Source organism: Orycteropus afer, unplaced genomic scaffold (assembly GCF_000298275.1).
Source record: "Orycteropus afer afer isolate SDZICR_OR568_19922 unplaced genomic scaffold, OryAfe1.0 scaffold00435, whole genome shotgun sequence".
Classification (NCBI taxonomy): Eukaryota; Metazoa; Chordata; class Mammalia; order Tubulidentata; family Orycteropodidae; genus Orycteropus; species Orycteropus afer.
The window spans coordinates 2227648-2247779 of NW_006922022.1; the positions used below are offsets into that span (position 1 = coordinate 2227648).

Here is a 20132-nt window from a genome sequence, read left to right on the forward strand (position 1 = left end):
CTCTCTCGCATTACCATTTCAAGGAAAAAGAGGCTGTAAGGCCCATTCAGCGAGGTGCGAGAGGCCTACAGGCTGCCCGCCCTGCAAATGCCTGATGCTCCGATTTCATCTATGGTTTTCTGTACTGCTCCTCTTTTTTTGGGTGGTGCAAATCGCGCAAATGCAGCATTAAAGCCTCCTAGCCCTGGGAAACGACGCAAGTATAGGCAGTTTAGGCTGGCAGGTCTCCTTAGCACACAGGCGACGGCTGGAGGCCCGGATACCCACCCCCAAGCTCGGTCCACAACAATCGTTTCCTTCCTCCCCGCCTTTTACATACAGTACACATACAAATACACACACGCAGAGCAGCTAGCTGGGGCGGGCGGGACCCAACCACTCGGCAAACCACAGGGGGGAGCCTCAGCGGACCGAGGTATTTTCGTCCACTTCTTTGCTCCTTCATAGCCGTTCCTCTCCCATTTGTTAGTAATTACTGTCAAGAAGTTAACTTGTGGTTCTGGGGTCTTCAAAAGCTTCGTTTCGGAACCTCACACCTTAGAAGGGTGTTGCATTCTCTCCCCGCCCTCGGAGAGCAGTTGGTCCCGCCCCAGTGCTAGCGGGCGCCGAGCGGGAGCCGCGCGGGAGCAGCGCAGCGACGGCGGCGGTGGCGGTTGCGATTCGTAGCCGTTGAGACGCCTCTGCGGCAGCTGGTGGCGCAGGTGGCTTGCGTGGACGCGGTTAAAGGCGGCCGGCCTGCAACAGCAACCTCAGTGCCCGCGGCACCGGCAGGTGAGCGGGCCGCAGGGAGTCGCCCCGCCCCCCCCCCCGGGGCCTCGCTGCTGGCTGAAGCGGGGAGTAGACGCGGCCCGGCCGAGGGGCGGCCAGGGCCGCGAGGGACAGGAAGCAGATTGGGGAGGGGGTCGTCGTCCGTGGGCCTAAGGGGGACGCGCTGCTGTCTTGAGCTCTCTTTCTTTCCTCTTTCTCACATCCCCCTCCATTTTTGGGTTTAAGGCCCCTGGAAAAAAAAGACGGAGGAGGGATGGGGCGGGAGGACGGGGGTCCAGGGTTGGGAAGCATCCCTGCCTCAGGTGGTGGCGTCTCTCCGACGTCGAGCCGGGAGGGGGCGGCTCCGGGGCTGCCGAGGCCGCGCACTAGGGAGAAGGCTGGAGGCGGCTCTCCTCTCCCCTCAGTGTCTCCCACCCCCTTCTTTTCCCCTCCCCGCCCACTCCACTCGGGCCCCTCCCTCCGGTGTTCTCTCTAACCGCCCTGGTGCTCCCGCTCGCAGGCGCGTCGGACGCCCCTAGGCATCCCCTCCCTCCCGCAGCTCGGCTCCGCCTCGACTGCGCCCCCGCAGCCCCTTGCCGCCCCCTGGTCGCGGCTCCTCGTTGGGCTCTGGACCCCCTGCGTCACCCCCGAAACATGACTCGCGATTTCAAACCTGGAGACCTCATCTTCGCCAAGATGAAAGGGTATCCTCATTGGCCAGCCCGAGTAAGTGATTTTTCGCCTTTGCTTTTAGCGGTGCTACCTTCTTGCACACAGGCCTGCTTCTGCTTCCTACCCTTTCTCTCTCTTTTTTTTTCCTCCCCTTCGCTCTCCTTTCGTCTCATTTGTAACTTGACCTTTTTCGTTTCAGTTTTTACCCGATTGTCTCCCATGTAATTGTGAAAATCCAGGTGATCTTACATCCTTGTATATTTTTCTATGGTCTATTTTTTGATAGATTTTCTTAATAGGAAGGATTCAAAAGGGATGTCAGTTAATGTATCATGTAAATGGAAATTACCATCTGTGACGTACAGGTTTAAAAACTAGTGAATTATTTGCATTTTCTTAATTTTGAATTAAGTGTAAAATAGCGTGGACTATATGCAAATTTCACACAAAAGAAAAATTTATGTGACTCGGTTGAATTTATTTGATCTTTTTCCATGTGTTCGGTAACTGATGGGTCCTTTTATATTTGTTAAAGACAGTGGCAATGGATATTCTTGAGAAATTGTGCAAGTTAGCACTAGGAATTGATGAAATTTGCCTTGTGACCTTGAAGTTGTTTTACCTTTTTGGATGTTTCCCATAGGCAAAAGGGTAGAGTTGGGATCAGATTCCTGGGATTACATCTAGTGGTTCAGAGAAGTGATTAAGGACTCAGGATTTTTTGTAAAATTTAGGGAGACTGTCTAAATATCTAAACATCATTTTCAGAAAAAGTGGTCTCTTTGTTAGTTTATGGTGGGACCCAGATTTTAAGACAGTGATAGATAGGACTCAAAGGTTGAGATCCATGGGGTTAGAGAAACTAAAGATCCTTTTAAAATATAAACGTGATATTCTATAGTTGTAATTATTCCTCCAAACCGTTTTCTATTAATTTATTCTTTGAAAAAGTTTGCTTTCTTAAGGATAATTAAATAACAGTAGATTAGTTTTGTCAGCTGGGGAGAGGAATGGGGAAAGATACCCATTAGTTAGATGGAATAGTAAAGTGAGGAGCTGAGAGTGCTATCCGAGAAAAATGTTTACTGTTTGATTTTTCCCATCCAACTCTTCACAGAATCTGGTATACAGGTTTCCTTGCCCAACCAAAAATACTTTTTTCCCTGAGTCTATCAAATTTACCTTCAGAGTCTTTAATCATAATCCTTTTCTATATTTGCTTTTGTCTTAATTCTTTCTTTTAGATTCTTTGACTTCCAAAGAGATTGTAAGCTTCTTGAAGGCAGTAGCAATAGACTGAATTAAGTTACTCCCCTCAGTCTTAGTATGTAGTCTTAGCACATGGTCATGCACTTACAAACACTCTGTAGTTCATGTTTTAAATAGGGCCTAGGGAAACTGAGTGGATTTAATGCCAGTCTGAATATTTTCTTCCCACAGTTTTACCATCCTTATTTATTATGTTGAGGTGTTATAAAATAAAACATATATAGATTTCCATGCCATGATACATTAAAAGTCAAATGGAAAGATTTAAAAAATTAACTTCCTTTGCTGCCAAATCATCCTTCCTCCATTTCTCAATATACTAGGTGACCAAGAGTTAGTGGTTTTAGAGGTAAAATAAAGTAGATTTAGGAAGACCAGAATACTATTCTACTATATTTAATTGGAATGGGAAGTTTTTATCTCCATTCTCTTCCCTCTTTTTTTTTCCTTTACCCTTAGAAGAAGCTGAGCTTGGGTTTGGTATTTCCTGTGTCCAAGCATTATATTCCTTCTTCTGTCTTTTCTTCAGACTTAAAAGTTATAAATCTTTTCTGTAGAGAGTTTAGAATATGTTTTTAAGGTATCAGATGTAAGAGTGATACCTATTCCAATTTTGATTTTAACATCTTTGTTCACATATCCAAAATTTGTTAATTTTTTAAGACTTTTACATTCTTGTAATCTTGTAGTAGTAGTCCATACTTAAGTCAACTTTAAAAAATTTACCTAACATTTATTAAGCTTTCTAGGTGCACAAACCTTTAAAGCTATTTACCTGTGCAAACCCTTGAACCTGGTTGACAGAAAATATCATCCCTTAAGGGCTCTATAGATTTTTATATTTCTTGAGACCTCCCCACAAAGTTGGAGTGGTAGACATAATCTTCACCAGATAAGTAGAGAAATTAGAGTCTAGAGGGATTGGGTGTTAATTATTCTATTCGTGTTCTAAATAAATCTGCCCCACACATAATCACACCACCCTCATAGTTTTTTCTTCAAGTCTTTGAAACGCAAGCAAAGCAAGTAGTAGGTCCTCTGCTGTCAGCTGTTATTAAGTGATCAACTGATTTTTTTTTTTAATTTAAAATTCCTCTTTGAGATTAGGAAAATTCTGAAGTTGAAAAAAGAAACGTTATTAAATTCTATCTAGATGGTACTGTTTAATAGCTTTATCCCTGAGGTTTGCTTTCCTTTTATTAATAATAAGGGAAAATGACCAGTATTACAGACGTATTAGACATAATAGCACCTAATACCTTCGTCTTTAATTATAACAGTTGAAAGAGATAGGAAAAAGAAAAAGGTAACCTTATGTACTTCAGCCGTGTAGGTGTAGAGTCTTATCAGAATATGTGTCTCAGATGTTGGAAAATATGGCTTTAAACATTTGCTAATGTAGCTTTTACATTACTTTGGTATTTTGTATAGGGACTTTGCAGAAGTATCATTTAGGATTGCAGAAGAGTCAGATTGCCTTATCTGAAAAGCTTGGGAGAAGATAGGTTTCAGAATTTAGAATTTGGGTATTTTAGAAAGAGTTTCATTGCTGATGCTGATAAGATCTGGGGTAGGAGGGTAGAACATGATAATAAAACACAAAATTTCTTCAGAGAAACATCAGTGTTCACACTACCAAAGCCACTCACTGCCATCGAGTCAATTCGACTCATAGTGACCCCTCCTTGGGTTTCCAAGGCAATATCTCTATGGAAGTAGATTACCCGTCTTCCTTCCAAGGAGTGGCTGGTGGGTTTGAACCACCAGCCTTCTGGTTAGCAGTCAAGTGCCTTAGCCACTACGCTACCAGAGCTAGGCGGGATAAAAGAAATGACTGAATCGACTTACTGTTACGCCAGGTTTTGCCACCAGATAGTGAGTTTTAAGAAAATTTTGGTTTTCAGAGCTTCTTGGATTTCAGAACTCTGAGAATAGGGAATTATGGACCTGTAGAAGTAGTCTATTTTTTTGTTTACTTGTTTTTGTTTTAGAAATGGTCTATTTTATATCAGATCTTTTTTGGATATATCGTTCTTACTTTATTCAGTTGTGTTCAGGGGTGTTGTTTTTAAAGATTTTAATTTTTGTGATCTTTCTTTTAGGTAGATGAAGTTCCTGATGGAGCTGTAAAACCACCCACAAACAAACTACCCATTTTCTTTTTTGGAACTCATGAGACGTAAGTCCTTACAGTTTTAAAGGCAAATCAGAGTTAATTTAATAGGATCATTAAGCGTTTTTAAAAATAAAGAGACTAATTCAAAATAGAAATAATAAAATAATAGGAAACTTTAAAGTCATCTTGGAGCTATGGAAAAAATCTTTGAGTCTGCCTTTTTTATTTCATTTTTAAGGTAGAGATTGAAGACACTGTAAGTGTAACTTTGTTTTTAAATTGGAATAGATGCTTCCTTAACCATAAAGTATGTATGGATCCTTTGCAATCAGAAGTGACTGATAGATTAAAGTATGTATGGAAAGTTTTGGAAAAGCCATTTAGTGTTCATATTTAATAAAAATAAGTGCTTTTTGTAAGGACTACCTGATACCCTATTTTAGGCTTTGTATATTGTGAGAAAGGGGAGAGAAGAGGTCTGTATATTTCCTTCTGCGTATTTATAGGATCCCTAAAGGCATTGTGGATGCTCTGCTGCCCCTGGTGGATATGTGGTCAGAGAACCTATTTGATGAAGTAAATTTTTTTTCTAAAATTGCAACAATGTTCAACTGTAATTTCTAGATGAATGGAATCATTCTAGGGGTTATCTCAGTAATGTCTGAAAATTATTTTTATGCACCTTTAATAGCCTTCGCAACTGCTATGGAATCTCAGATTTTGGTCTTAAAGTTTGGAATTTGCAGTAATTTTTGATAGATTGTTGTTGTTGTTGTTGTTGTTGTTTTGCTGTCGAGTCGGCCCCGACTCATAGCGACCCCTCCTTGGGTTTCCGAGGCAGTATCACTACGGAAGTAGGATTGCCCAACCGTCCTTCCGAGGAGTGGCTAGTGGGTTTGAACCGCCAGCCTTCTGGTGAGCAGTCAAGTGCCTTAGCCACTGTGCTACCAGAGATTTGTTAATCTGGGACAAAGACAAACTTTACCAGGTCAGATATAAGTATAAAGATCATTTGTGTGTGTACAAGTAGTTTTAAAACACTCAGTATACACTTATTTGTAGCAGTGATACTCTAATTAGAATTCATTATGTATTTCCAAGAGTGGCTAAAATGGCAACAGTTGGTTTAACTTTAGTTACTGTTTGAACTTTGACCTATAGTTTAACAGTTCTTGAGGTGTAATTTATGTGCCAGAAAGTTCACCTATTTAAAGTGTACTTCGGTTTTAGTATATTTACAGAGTTGTGCGACCATCACCATAATCTGAGGTTTTCACCATCCCAAACCCCATATCAGTTGAGGTCACACTCCATTCTCCCACCCTCAGCCCTAGACAACCACTACTCTACTTTTTATCTCTGTAGATTTGCCAATTCTGGATGTTTCATATATATAGTTATACAATATACCATTATTAATCTTTAAGATAACAGTTTTTGAGTCTAGAATTGGGTTGGCCTTTGCAATAATCAGTTTATGTTGCCTTTAGCTATGTATGTTCTGTACTTTTCTAAGATATATAATAGATGTCTGATTCCATAGCATAATCCACTATTAAAAAAAACTTAAGTAAATATTTTTAATAGGAAAAAGTATCTTTTAATGAAAAATTGTGTACCTGCCTCACCTAAGGAACTTTAGTTAGAAATGCAAGTTCTTGGACTCTACCCCCAACCTACTGAATCTCAGATAGTCTTTGTGGGGTGTAGGACCCAGCCAGAAACCTGTTTTTACAAGCCCTCCAGTTATTTTACTGTGCTAGTAGTGTTTGGGAATACTGATTTACATCTAGACATCCCGTAGAATTTTTCAGTTTTACAAATTTAGAATTTAAATTTGTTACTTTCTGAAATAGGACAGATGATAGGAAGACACAGTCCATTCTTGTGTTATGTTAAATTTGGAAGAGGAGTGATCATCCATTCCTCAGTGTTTTATTTAAATTAGCATTTTTACTTTGTAAAATTTTTTCTTTAAATATTAAATCTGAGAATAAACTATGCCAAATAACTTAAATTTTCATTAATGGATGATTTAACTAAGTGGAATTAGAATGTATATATTAAACGTATTTGAATGTATTCAACTAGTAATATTAAAATTTCATTTCATTGTAGTATTTTGTGCCTGTGTTCTCATGAGTACACTGTTTATCTTAGGCGATTTGGCCATATCTATATGGGTCTGGTGACCTAACTTTTCTAGGATTTAAGGTTGATTTTTAGAAATTAACTCTGGTAATTATATGGCTTTTGCTTCATCAAAAATTGAGGAGTGGTGGTTATTTGAACATTTCAGTCTGTATAAGTACTGTTTTATCTGAACAGCCACAATAAGTAATTAGGGGAAATAGAAGAAGAAAAACAAAAGTTTAGAAAACTGCTAATATATAACTGATCTATAGATTAAGATATTTTTAGTTTGTGAATTTATAACAGAATGTTTTTGTAACTGCATTCTTTTCCTGACCTGTTCTGATTTTTCTTAGCATTTAACAACACCCACTACTACCCACTGCCATTGAGTTGATTCTGACTCATTGTGACTCTGGGACAGGGAAGAACTACCCCATAGGGTTTCCAGTGTGTAAATCCTTCTAGAAGTAGACTTGCCTCATCTTTCTCTTGTGAAGTGGCTGCTGGGTTCAAACCACCAACCTTTTGGTTAACAGCCAAATGCTTTAATTACTGTATCACCAGAGTGCCTTTTAATGATATATTATGTTCATATTAAATTCATCCAGCAGTGAGGTTTTGAATATTAAATCATATTGAGCCCTGATGCATACCAACTATGACCATTTACGAGGTATATTAAATCTGACGTTTAAAACAAGTCTGGGTTCCTAACCCCATACCTTTTTATCCTCTTTGTTTCTCCTTTTTGGGGAAATCAACATGGAGTTAACATTGCTATAGCCCAAAATATTGGTGTAATTCTTGATTGATTACATAGTACAGTCATTCCCCTTTGTTCCCCATATCTAGTCAGTCAGCAAATGTTAATCTTTTCCTTCAAGATGCATCCTATTCTGTCTACTCTTCTGTCTCCTCTGTTTTAACTCAAGTTCATATCATAATTACTCCCATAAATAGTGTGTTCTACCCCTAAGTGGTACCCTGAGTAGCACAAATGGTAAAGGAATCAACTACTAAGCAAAAAAAACAAACAAGGTCGACTCTTGGAACCCCACCCAGAGATGCCTTGGAAGAAAGGCCTCATGATCTTCCCAAAGGTCACAGGCTTGAAAACTCTATGGATTATAGTTCTACTGTGTCACAGGTGGGGTTGCCATAAGTTGGAGTTGACTGGAAGGCAACTGGTTTGGTTTTTTAACCCTAACTTGGTCTTAGTTTCTATACTTTGTATATAGTCAAAGGGCTATTTTTTTAAAAAAATTCCCAATCAGATGATGGTATTTTCCTGTCTAAAACTGTCAGTGGCCGTCAATGGCTCCCTAATGAAATCACTGACAAACAAAAAATCCAAACTTTCTCTACAAATGCTGTTTAGAAGACCCTGTACTAACATGCCAATGCTAACCTCTCCAACGTCATTGCATTTCTTACTGCTTTTTTTCTGTTACACAAATATGGTTCATCTTGTCTCAGATCCTTCTTGCTCAACCTTTGCTGGGAAGTTTAAGTCTTTGGGTTTTCTAAGTAACTTAGATCTTAACTCAGATCTTCATTTTTATGCTTTGTTTTTTTCCATTACAATGAAGTTTGAAAAATTTTGCCCCTCTTTTCCCTGCTTCACCAAAGAGGAAGTGCTTAGAGAATAGAGACCTTGGCTATCTTGTTTCTCATCATCTATTTAAGCATCTAGCATATAGTACCTGTTAAACAACTATTAGTGATTCAGTGAAAGTTCTGCACACTAGATAAAATCATTTGTTGATTATGAAGTTGCTAATCTGGCCATTAACTGACATTATTTATATATAGTGTTTAAGACAACTAACAATAGGATCAGAAGTTTGTCTTTAAATCCTTGATTTATTTGCTCTATGACCATGGGTTATTTGATCTTTGTGTCCTTTTCTTTCCTTATTTAGAACATGAGAATAATATATTTAACCTCATAGAATTAATTAGGGTACTGTAAAAAGGACAAGGAGGCCACATGTTCTGACGTCCTCTAATCCCACAAGAGGAAGACAGGATTACCAGCAGTAACCCAACGCCTCTTCCTGCCAGGCCAGACATGCTGCCTCCCTCCAGCCCTTTCTCCAACTGTTCCTTCCAAAGCATCACCACCTCTCTCCTGAGTTCGATAATTCGCTGCAGTGGCCACACAAAACTCACAGATTATGAGGTTTATTAGGGAAGCACCAGACTATAATTCAAGTTCAGGAAGAACGCTCAGTCTCTCTCCCGGCCCACCGTCCCTCAGCCGACAGTCTCTCACAGTCTCTTTCCCAGTAGTGCTGGTCCCTCGGTGTCTCACTCAGCGATGTGTGTCTCTTGCGTCTCTTTCCCAGCAACTCATGTCTCAGGAGCCCGTGTCTCTTTCAGCAGCACGTCTTCCTCAACCAGCAGTCAGAGCAACTCTTCCTGTAGGAGGCCTCCTTTTTAGCTTGGCAGGGTGGTCAAACTAGCCAATCATAGCATCAGAACTCTAAGCACCTGAGAGAGAGTGGCCACCTCCCAGAACATTGTTTTGTGCCACTCCCAACAGAAATACTCCAGGTGGACAACTTCAGCAATCAGGAGCTCCTCAGTTGCTCATAGAAAATCCCACCTTGGAGTTTACAAAGGCTTATAGGTAGAAAAGCCACACTAAGTAATTTACTACACCGCAGGTACAAACAAGATATTATATGACAAATACTTAGAATAGTATTTGGCATGTATTGAACATGAAATAACCAGCAGTTGCCATCAAGTCAACTCTGACTTATGGCGACCCCATGTATTTCAGAGTAGAAATGTGCTCCGTAGGGTTTTCACTGACTGATCTTTTGGAAGTATAGTGCCAGGTCTTTCTTCTGAGGTGCCTTTTGGTGGATTCAAACTGCCATCTGTAGCTGAGTACGTAACCATTTGTACCACACCTGTACTATCAGGGGCTTCTAAACACTGAATGTCTATTATTAAAAATGTCTATTACTAAAAATTGTAAAATGTTGACAGTTTTATTTCATTGTGGGAACAAGACTTTGAGATTTATAAATTAATGGTAATACTGCATATTATTTTCCAAACGTTCTTACTTGTTTTGAAATGCAGTTTGAGTTTTGTTGACTAATTAATTCCTTAGCTAATTGAGGGAATACTGTCACCAAGATCTTTTTCTCACCCCTCTCGTAGCATAGTGCCTAATGCATTTGACCGCTAGCCACAAAGCTGGTGGTTCAAACCCACCAGCCACTCCTCGGAAGGAAGGTTGGGCAATTTACTTCCCTAGTGATACCACCTCAGACACCCAAGGAAGGGGTCGCCATTGAGTTGGGTATGACTCGACAGCAGTGCGTTTTTTTGTTTGGTTTATAAAGTTTTAAAGATTTAAATACGGTACTTGGCTGCTCTTTATGCTCCTTAATGCTTTTAATTGTCCTAATACAAAAAGGTTGAATGTTCAGTTTTAGGAACTTAAGTAATATGTCACAGACTGTTTTGAAACCTGCTTACTTTAGTTTTAGGAGTGAAGGTAAACAGGAAGTACTAGTGGTTGTCAGTTTTTCTTGTAACCTGTCCACAAGAAAGGAATAAAGTAATAATCATAGAGTAAGATTTTTGTTTTCTTTACCGCTAACCAGAAGGCTGGCGGTTCAAACCTACCAGCCATTCCTCAGAAGGAAGGTTGGGCAATCTACTTAATGTAGTGATACCACTTTGGAAACCCATAGAGGGGTCGCTATGAGTCAGGTTTGACTCAACAGCACATAACAACAACACAGCGTACTACAACTATCCCTGCTTATGTTTTGTGTAGTTTCTTATAATTCTTGTACCAAATAATGAGAAGAATTGTTGTATTCATTGCTGCATACCAACAGCTTGGCACATAGTAGGTGTATATTAAAATTGTGTATTATTGGGCCATTTCCTGTTATAAAATAGTACATACTTTTATGAAACAATTGTAATGTTAAATTTACTTACAAAACAATATTTCCTATTTTATGATTTAATAATAATGGAGAAATGAAGCACAAAGTTCTGTTTAGTAATATTACTTGATAACAAATGAATTTTGAACTTTGATCTCTTCAGGTCTGATAGAATTTTCTATTTTGTCTTAAGTGTGTGGTAACAGCTTTTGTAAGGGATATGTCTGGATTCTCATGGGAATGTAAGAGGAGCCCTGCTGGCACAGTGGTTAAAGTGCTTGGGTACTAACCAGAAAGTCAGCAGTTCAAGCCCACTAGCCACTCTGCAGAAGAACCCTTTGGAGAAGCTCTACTCTGTCCTTTAGGGTTCCTATGAATCCGAATCTAGTTGATAGCAGTGGGGTATGTGGGTTTTTATATTGGTTACATAAAAGGAAATTTAGAGAAGTTACTGCTTTTCTGTGTCTTTACATTCTTATGACAGTTGAGATATAAACACATACTTAAAGCCTTTTGTAGTGTGCCATGTGAAAATCACACTTGTATGATTTAGGTATGTTTCAGCAATACAAGATTTAGCATTTTATTCAGTTAATGATATGCTATTCTCTTGGAATCTTTTATATTAGCCCTGATATTTGTGGGCATTGATGTTGGTGTTTGAAGGTTGAGTTCATATGTATGGGCATATAGCAACAATATTTTATTAGTAGATGTTTCAAAGACTAGATAGAATACAGTGGATAAAGGGAACCCTGAAGGCTTTTTGAGAAACTTTAGCAGAGGTGCTCTGCTATATATATGTGGATGACCTTGCTTTAGAGTCAGTTAATCTTCTGGGCTTTAGTCTTCTGATTCTTAAAATGAGGCTTTTAGTGATATTTCCTTTCATTAGTGGACTTTGGTATATAACTTACCTTGAAATACTATGTAACTTTAAAACATTTTTAGAAACATAAAAGGGAAGATCTTTACAAAGAAAACTAATCATTTTTACTCCTGTATTGTAGAAATTAATCCTAAGCCTGTTAATATTTTGATATTTTCTTTCAGACTTGCCTATATTTTTTTGGTATAAGTTTTTAATATTTGCTATCATATAATTATATTCTTTTATTTTATATATTAGTCATTTTTTTGTACATAATTTTAAAATGAGATGGCTTGTACTGAGACTGTGACCCCTAGCTGTCCTTCAGGTCTGGAATTGAACCCACTCCTATGGCTTCCAGCCAAACAAAGACAGGCATATGAGCCGAACATTTACATTAGGTAGATATACTCCTTGGAGAGATCAGTCATGGGAGAATAGAAGGGTTGTGTATGCACAAGGAGACATCTCAGGGGACAGGAGTGCATGGGAGGGAAGGACACTTTGAAGAGGTAACTGTGGGGAGGAGGTGGAAGGGGAACTGTTGGCATTGTGTGAGATTGCAGTCAGTGTCATGAGACAAAGTGTATGTGAGCTGGTATATGGAAAGTGAATTTGCTCTGTAAACTTTCGCCCAAATCACAATTTAAAAAAAAAAAAAGTTATTAAAAGCTGTTTTTCCTGGGAGGTGGGGAGTGGAGATGAGATGGTTTGAAAAATAAGAGCTATAACTAATCTCAGCTCTATTTACCAGACCTATGGCATTGCATCCCAGGGGGATTTCTTTTCGATCTACCACCTTTTTTTTTTTTTAAAGTCTCATTAAGAAGCTCCTTGCTCTTGAACATACCCTTTTACTCAACAGTTCTATTTAAAATTTATTGTGAAGATATGTATAAAGATTGAGCAATATATTTATAGCTGCATTTTATAATAAAAAAGTCTAAGAATAGACAAATTGATTTTGGGATAGCCATTCAGTTAAATAATATATAGCTATTTAAAGCAGGTTTTTTCTTTTAAAACTTTATAGTTGTTTGACCAAAAGTTTATTAAAGCAATTTTTGACAGTGAAAGATGTTCATTTCAAATTTTGGGAAAAAAACTAGTTATAGATGAATAGGTATTATCATATACATTAAAATCACATTTATGTATATGTACCAATAAAAAGTAAGTTGAAAACAGTGATTATATCTGGTTGGTGAAATTACAGATTTTTAAAATTTTCTTTGTTCTCTGAAAAATTTTTAATAATCTATTGAGATAGAATTCATGTCCCATGCACTTTACTCATTAAAAGTGTAGAGCTCAATAAATTTTACTATATTCAGAGAGTGGTGCAGCTGTCATGTCAGCACAGTCACTTTCAGAATATTTTCATCTCTTTGAGAAAAAAAAAAAAAAAACAACTCTACCCTTTAACAGTCACTTCTCATTTCTTCCCAAACCCTTTCCTTGCAGTTGCCCTAGGTAACCACTAATCTTTCTGTTTCTATAGATTGCCTGTTGTAGAGGTTTCATACAAATTCAATAATAAAATATTTGGTGGTGTTTTGTGATTTCTTTTTCACTTAGCACAGTGCTTTCAAGGTTCATCCATGTTGTAGCATCTGTTTGACTGATACAATTCCATTGTATGAGTTGATGGACATTTGAGTTGTTTCCACTTTTTGACGCTTATGAATAATAATCTATAAAAATCTGTCTGCAAGTTTTTGTGTACACCTGTGTTTTCCTTTTCTAGGAGTAGAATTGTTGGGTCAAATGTAAATCTTAAGTTTAAACATTTTAGGAATTACCAAATTATTTTCCAAAGAGGCTATACCAGTTTACATTCCTAGCAGCAGTGTATGATGGTCATTTGTCAATTGTACTTACCTTTTATACTTGACATAAATTATTAAGATTCATAAAGGTCGTCTCTTAGTTGGAAGGGCATAGTTGACTTCATATATGGTATATTGATCTATGAATTTAAATGTGACTCAAAATAGGAGCATACCTGTTGTTCTAGTTACCTGGTGCCACTCTTGACAGGAATATACCACAAATGGGATGTCTTGAAGAAACAGGAGTTTATTCTCTTACAGTTTGGAGGCTTAAGTCTGAGTTCAAAGTGCTAGGCTCTAGGGGCTGGATGAAAGCCCCTCAGCCTTGGGCTTCAACTCTGCCTCCTGTTCCTGGCCCACTGGAGCTAGAGACTTTTTTCTACTCAGACAGCTGCTGCTGGCTGCTGAGATTGACAAGCCCAAAACTGACAAGTAAAAAGGGCACAGTCCGATGTTACCAAACCACACGGCAGGCCATTAATTCAAGTCCATTGAAAGTCCCAAGGTTGGCAGGGCATGGCAGGCTGCTGAACAATGACACGGCTACATACAGGGTTCGAGTGTGACATAAGCTAGAGACCATTCCCAAAGCTGTTTCTTATATACGGGAAGCAGATCATATTCCTAAAGCAGCTACTCAGTTATTTGTGGTAGGTCCCACCATGGAGTTGATTGGCAAGCTCATCATGGGGAATAACTAACACCAGCTGCCCAGCCATTCAACTGGGCCCAGCCAAATTGACACACAAACTAAACCAACACACCGATTGCTGTCAAACTGATTCCAACTCACAGCGACCCTATAGGACAGAGTAGAACTAAATTCTAAGGTTGTACATATTTGTGGAACTAGATTGCCACAATGGAGTAGCTGATGGGTTTGAACCACCAACCTTTTGGTTTGTAGCCAAGCCCTGGGCCATCAGAGCTCCTACAATATGAACATAATAAGTAGTAAAATAATAGAAGAATGTGTAAATCTGAATGGGTAGAAGGAACAGGAGAATGTTTTTAAAAGAAACTAATCAGGAAATGTTAACTAAATACAATAAAAGGTTACATGTATGCTAAAAGACTTGAAAGCAAAGACTCAAATAGATACCTTGTACACCAGTGTTCATTGCAGCAATATCACAGTAGCCAAAAGGTGGATACAACCCAAGTGTATGTCAAAAGATGAATAAACAAAATGTGGTATGTACATAAAAGGGAATATCATTCAGCCATTTAAGAATTCTGATGCATGCTATGACATGATAAAACATTATGCTGAATGAAATGAGCTAGATACAAAAGGACAAATACTATATAATCCCACTTAAATGAAATATCTAGAATAGGCAAATGCATAGAAGCAAAAGTGTGTGTTAGTGATTACCAAGGGATTGGGGAAAAGGAAAAGGAAAAGGGAATTACAGCTTAATGGTACTGAATTTCTGTTTGGGATGATAAAGAAGTTTTAGAAATAAGGAGTGGTGATTATTGTACAACATTCTGACTATAATGCCACTGAGTTGCATACTTAAGATGGTTAAAGTGGCAAATATTTTATTGTATAAAGTGTTACATATAAAACGAAATGGACTACATGTAAATGAGTTAACATGTAAAATGAGGTGAATGGTGAATAAGACCAAATATAAAACAAAAACCCAATACCATCTAGTTGATTTTGACTCATAGTGACCTTGTAGGACAGAATAGAACTGCCCTGTAGGATTTTTAAGGCTGAAACCTTTATGGAGACAGACTTGCCACATCTTTCACCTGCAGAGTGCTGGTGGGTTTGAACCACTGACGTTTTAATTGGCATCTGAGCACTTTAACCACTGTCCCACTAGGGCTTGCTAGACCAAGTAGAACCTATTATATTATGTGAGTGGATAGAATTCTAATGGGCTTTGATTGGACTAATAGTCTGTCATATTTTGTGAGAAAAGGCTCAGACAAAGTAACAATATAATAATCATAAATACAACAATGGCCGTATTTCTGTCTGACAAAAGTGGAATTTAAAGTCAGAAACATGAAGTATATAAGCAGGCTTAACTTTACATAGTGTCAATATGCACAATTTTTAGTTAACCCTAGTTTAATACCAGTCTCCCAACAACACTTTAAATTTTACTTACCGTGGTATATTAATTGAGTAATAGCATAAAGACAGACTTTGCTGCTAACTCTTAAGTTCACAAATCACTTTGTTAACTTCTTTCAGTCTGCTGGTGATTGGTCACTGTTCATCTGTTACTCATTTCTTGCACAGAAAGGAAAATGTAGCTTTGTTGCCTCCTTGTCTCCCAATGATACACCTACATGACATTTTACAGTCTTAAATGAGAGAGGCCAGTGAAGGTAAAAGTACGTGCAGCAAAGAAACAGAATGACACTGGAAGTGAAATTTGAATCACATGTAAATATTAGAGAATAAATAGCTAATTCATGTAAATGTAGACAAAGGACACTAGATACCCTGTCAGAGGAACTTGGTGAAGTCAGATTTATCAACATGGGTGGAAGGGTAGTGATTGAAAAGGATGAAGCTACTGCCAGGGAAAGTGAAAGTTGTGAAAACCTTCATATTAAAGGAACTTAACAAAAATACTTAACAACATTGAAAGCACAGAGGATAAATGCTGAAATGTGATCCAAACTTAGAAAGGAATAATGACAATCTGCCAAGGTGTAGAAAAAAATACTCATACCATAGAAATTTTGTGATAAGAAGGCAAGCACTGTTCAGTTGTTGATTGTTCTTTTCAAAAGGACGTGAAACTCTAATCTCGGTGATCCTGATGTTTTAAATTACAATGTGCTAAACACTAGTTTTGCTATATTTTTCATTTTTCTGTACATATATAACTCAGTAATAAAAGTTTTATTATTTTGACCTTTTTCAAGACCATGGAACAATCATGATTTCTCCGCTGATTATTAAGATTGTCTCGTACTGCCACACAAAGTGAAGACTACCTGATTTGTGATAAAACTCATCCATGTACAAAATTGAACTGTCTCAAATATTTATATAGCAGATAGGATCATGCTAGGTTTTTTCTTTTTTTTGATTGCTTTTAGATTTAGGGTCATATTTTTAAAACATTCCACATTGAAGTTTTTAACATTTTTCTGTCATTAAGTACTTTCAAAGTCCTCCCTCCCCACTTCATAAAGTTCCCCTTACCACCAATTTTGAGTCCTTTGGGATCTTGACATGTAGATTAGAGCTTAACTAACCTAACTAGTTGCCATACAGTCTATGCTGACTCATGGTGAACCCTGTGTGTAGAGTAGAACTGTACTCCGTAGGGTTTTCAGTGGCTGATTTTTTGAGAAGTAGACATTTTTTCTGAGGGTGATTCACGTCTCCATCCAGCATTCTGGGTCTTAGGATCTAACTTTTCCAGTTTTCATTCCAGTTTACAAAATCATTTTTTGACATTGTCATTAGTTTTCTGTGGTCGTACGAATTTATACTTTAATCCTTTCAGTATTGTTTTTGTGAGGTTCCATTTTCAAGAGGGAGAATTTGTGTTGAATTGACTTGTTCTGTAACTAAAAGTAAATTTTATTTTTGATGGAGTTTTACCTCGAGTCATTCACTTTGAATCTGGAATCAGTAATGTTAGGAAGAATGTTTAAATTTTTAAATAAATGTGTTAATTTTTCTAGCATGAGGCAATGGGCAGGATTGAATGATTTCTAGTCAAAGCCTGAATTTCTGGATCAAATGAGATGATGATTTAAGTTTAACCTCAACATTTTTTTATAAATCAGATAATTAATTAATCCTTACCATAGTAATGCACATTATTTTAATATTGGGATGTGCAATTAAAATATATAGATACACTGAAAATTCCTGAATTACAGAATTTAGATAATGAAGCTTCATTTTGTTCCTTATATTCTGATTGCATTTAAAAAGGACTCTTAAGTCTTTCTATTGTAATTTTTATTTTGAATCAAAGTATAATATTAACTTTACTTAATAGTTCCCTAATTCTTAAAGAACTTGAGCAGATGAGGAATTTGTAATACATACTTAATTATAATAATTAATCATCTAAACTTGTGGATAATTTTAGAGGAAATGAGTACCAGTTCAGTTTTCCTGTTCCTTTAGAGAATACATGTGTATCCAGCCTTCAGAGTAAAAAATGTATGTACTGTGTCTACCTTTACAGAGCTGACTGATAGAGGGAAATGTAAGGAAAGAATGTATCTGAGGCACAGATGGTGCTGATACCATTACAAACTTTTACGTGTGTGTGTGAATGAACAAATGAACTGGTAACTTCTGCCTGACTCCCTTGAGTAAAGTAAAATTCTTAACACATGTTAATTTTTATATCAAAAACATGTTTTTAGATAATTTACAGTATTTCATGAATTGCAAAACATACCAGGTTATTTTGAAATAAAATTACATTTGGGTTGAGTACAATGTCACAGTTTTTTGGTTTTTTAAACATAGGACTGGATCCTAGGAACTTGTGATTGAATTTAATTTAAATATTTGGAATTTAATATAGGTTTTTGTCTATACTTTATATAAGATTTATAATACATCTTATATTAACAATGTTTGATAACTTTATCATAAGGCTATGCCACTTAATAACTTCTGTTATACATTTAATTGTGGTTATTTTGCACTCATATCCCCCCTCCCCTTTTATAGTGCTTTTTTAGGACCAAAGGATATATTTCCTTACTCCGAAAATAAGGAAAAGTATGGCAAGCCAAATAAACGAAAAGGTTTTAATGAAGGTTTATGGGAAATAGATAACAATCCAAAAGTGAAATTTTCAAGTCAGCAGGTGAGTCATAATACATAAAATGTAGTTTAGATTATTTATTCAATCTTGGGAATAATCACTATCCTAGCATTTATGCATGACACTAAATTTTCATGGAGTCATTTGCCTTTGCACAGTGTGTATAATTTTTTTTATCATACAACAGAAATTACCCTGTTTCTGTTTGTTCTCTGTCCTGGCATTTGATGGTATTTAAAATTTTTTCTATATTGTCAGTTGTACTCTTGAACAGTGTATACATTTCTGTATGGATGTCCCAGAACTCTTGAATTTAAAATAATGACACCGGCCAGTTTTATAATAGGACCTATGTTCTTGTTGGAGCCCTGGTGACACAGTGATTAAGCACTCAAGTTGCTAACCAAAAGGTCTGCAGTGAGAAATCACCAGGTGCTCTGCAGGAGAAACACTAAAGATTTACAGCCTTGGAAACCCTATGAAGCAGTTCTGCTCTGTCCTGTAGCATCTGAATGAGTCAGAATCAACTTGACAGCAGTGGGTTTGTTCTATCTGTTACCACCACCTAACTGTAAGAGGAGGTCTTCATGGGAATGTTATTGAGAGTTTCTCATTCTTAAATAATAGTCCTCTTAGACTTGTAGAAAACCTGGAAAGAACATGATGAAATCTATAGAAGACAGTGGGAACAAAGTAGAAATTATGCAGTTTTTCTACTCTTAAACTGTCAACCTTTTATTTCTTTGAAGGTGCCATGCTTCTTCTTACCTTTGAAAATGTCAGATGCTGTTCAATCAGGTTGTTTAATCTTCCTTTCATTGATGGTCCGTGACTATATTAGGTGGTCTTAGTGCCTTCATTGCTTATTTATTGTAATAGTTACCATACTTTGTAATTACTACTTTACTTGTCTGTAACTGCCACAGACTATGATCTCCATCAGCAAAGAAGTTGTCCTGTGTGCCTAGTTAGCTGCATGGGAAGAATAAGTATTCCCAAATATTGTTGAATGAATATAAGAATGGACAAATGGTTTCTTGATAGTCTTGCCTTGATTATAATGGGTGAACATTATTCCAGAGACACTGAATTATTTCCTGGAATTGTTGTAATTTCACTTCCATTATGTGTTCTGTGACTGCCTTTTCATGGTTCTTTTTTTTTCATCCTTTCTTGCTACCACTTGTTCTCCAGGTAGTTTCCATTATCTGCACTTGTAATTTTCCGTTTCACAGTGAAACTTCTGGTAGGTTGCATGGGTGAAACCCAACAGTTTTCTGTTTTTCACAGAAATATGAATGACCATGTTGGTTTGATGTAGGTTTGTTCTCCAGTCCCAGACACCTCCCAATGGCACAGTCCTAGGGTTGGGGAATGATGCAGTGATGTACAAATTTATACAAAATAAAACTGTTTAACCATCATGATATTTAAACATTTCTGTAATGCTCAGAATAATTTTCTAGGTGTTTTTACATTATTATACCTTAATAATAATTTGGTGGATTATTAGTGCTGCTTTTTTCTTTTTACAAAAGAAGAAAAGGATTTAGAATTTAAAAGACTTGCCAAGGGAAACAACAGCTATAAAGGGGCACAGTTGGGATTAGAACTCTATATTGTCCGAGATTTGTGCTTTGCCTCTTCCCCATTATATACTGTGTTGTTTATGTAAATCTTTTTGCTCATTATTATGACAGTCTAGAGTCCCTAGAACACCTGCTTAAATATCATATACTTGAGGGTTTTTTTTATTACTATTTTTTTTTTTAATTTGGTGATAATTAC

General features: G+C 37.3%; 1 protein-coding gene across 1 annotated transcript in view; it reads left to right on the forward strand.

Moving 5' to 3' along the window:
* Positions 1 to 1401: 1401 nt before the first annotated feature.
* PSIP1 (PC4 and SFRS1 interacting protein 1) overlaps positions 1402 to 20132 on the forward strand; it is a 39623-nt gene continuing 20892 nt past the window's right edge. Inside the window, exons 1-3 of the mRNA XM_007954154.1 lie at positions 1402 to 1473; positions 4791 to 4867; positions 18248 to 18386. Of these exons, the coding sequence (XP_007952345.1) occupies positions 1402 to 1473; positions 4791 to 4867; positions 18248 to 18386 (288 nt within the window). The remainder of the gene's footprint in view (positions 1474 to 4790; positions 4868 to 18247; positions 18387 to 20132) is intronic.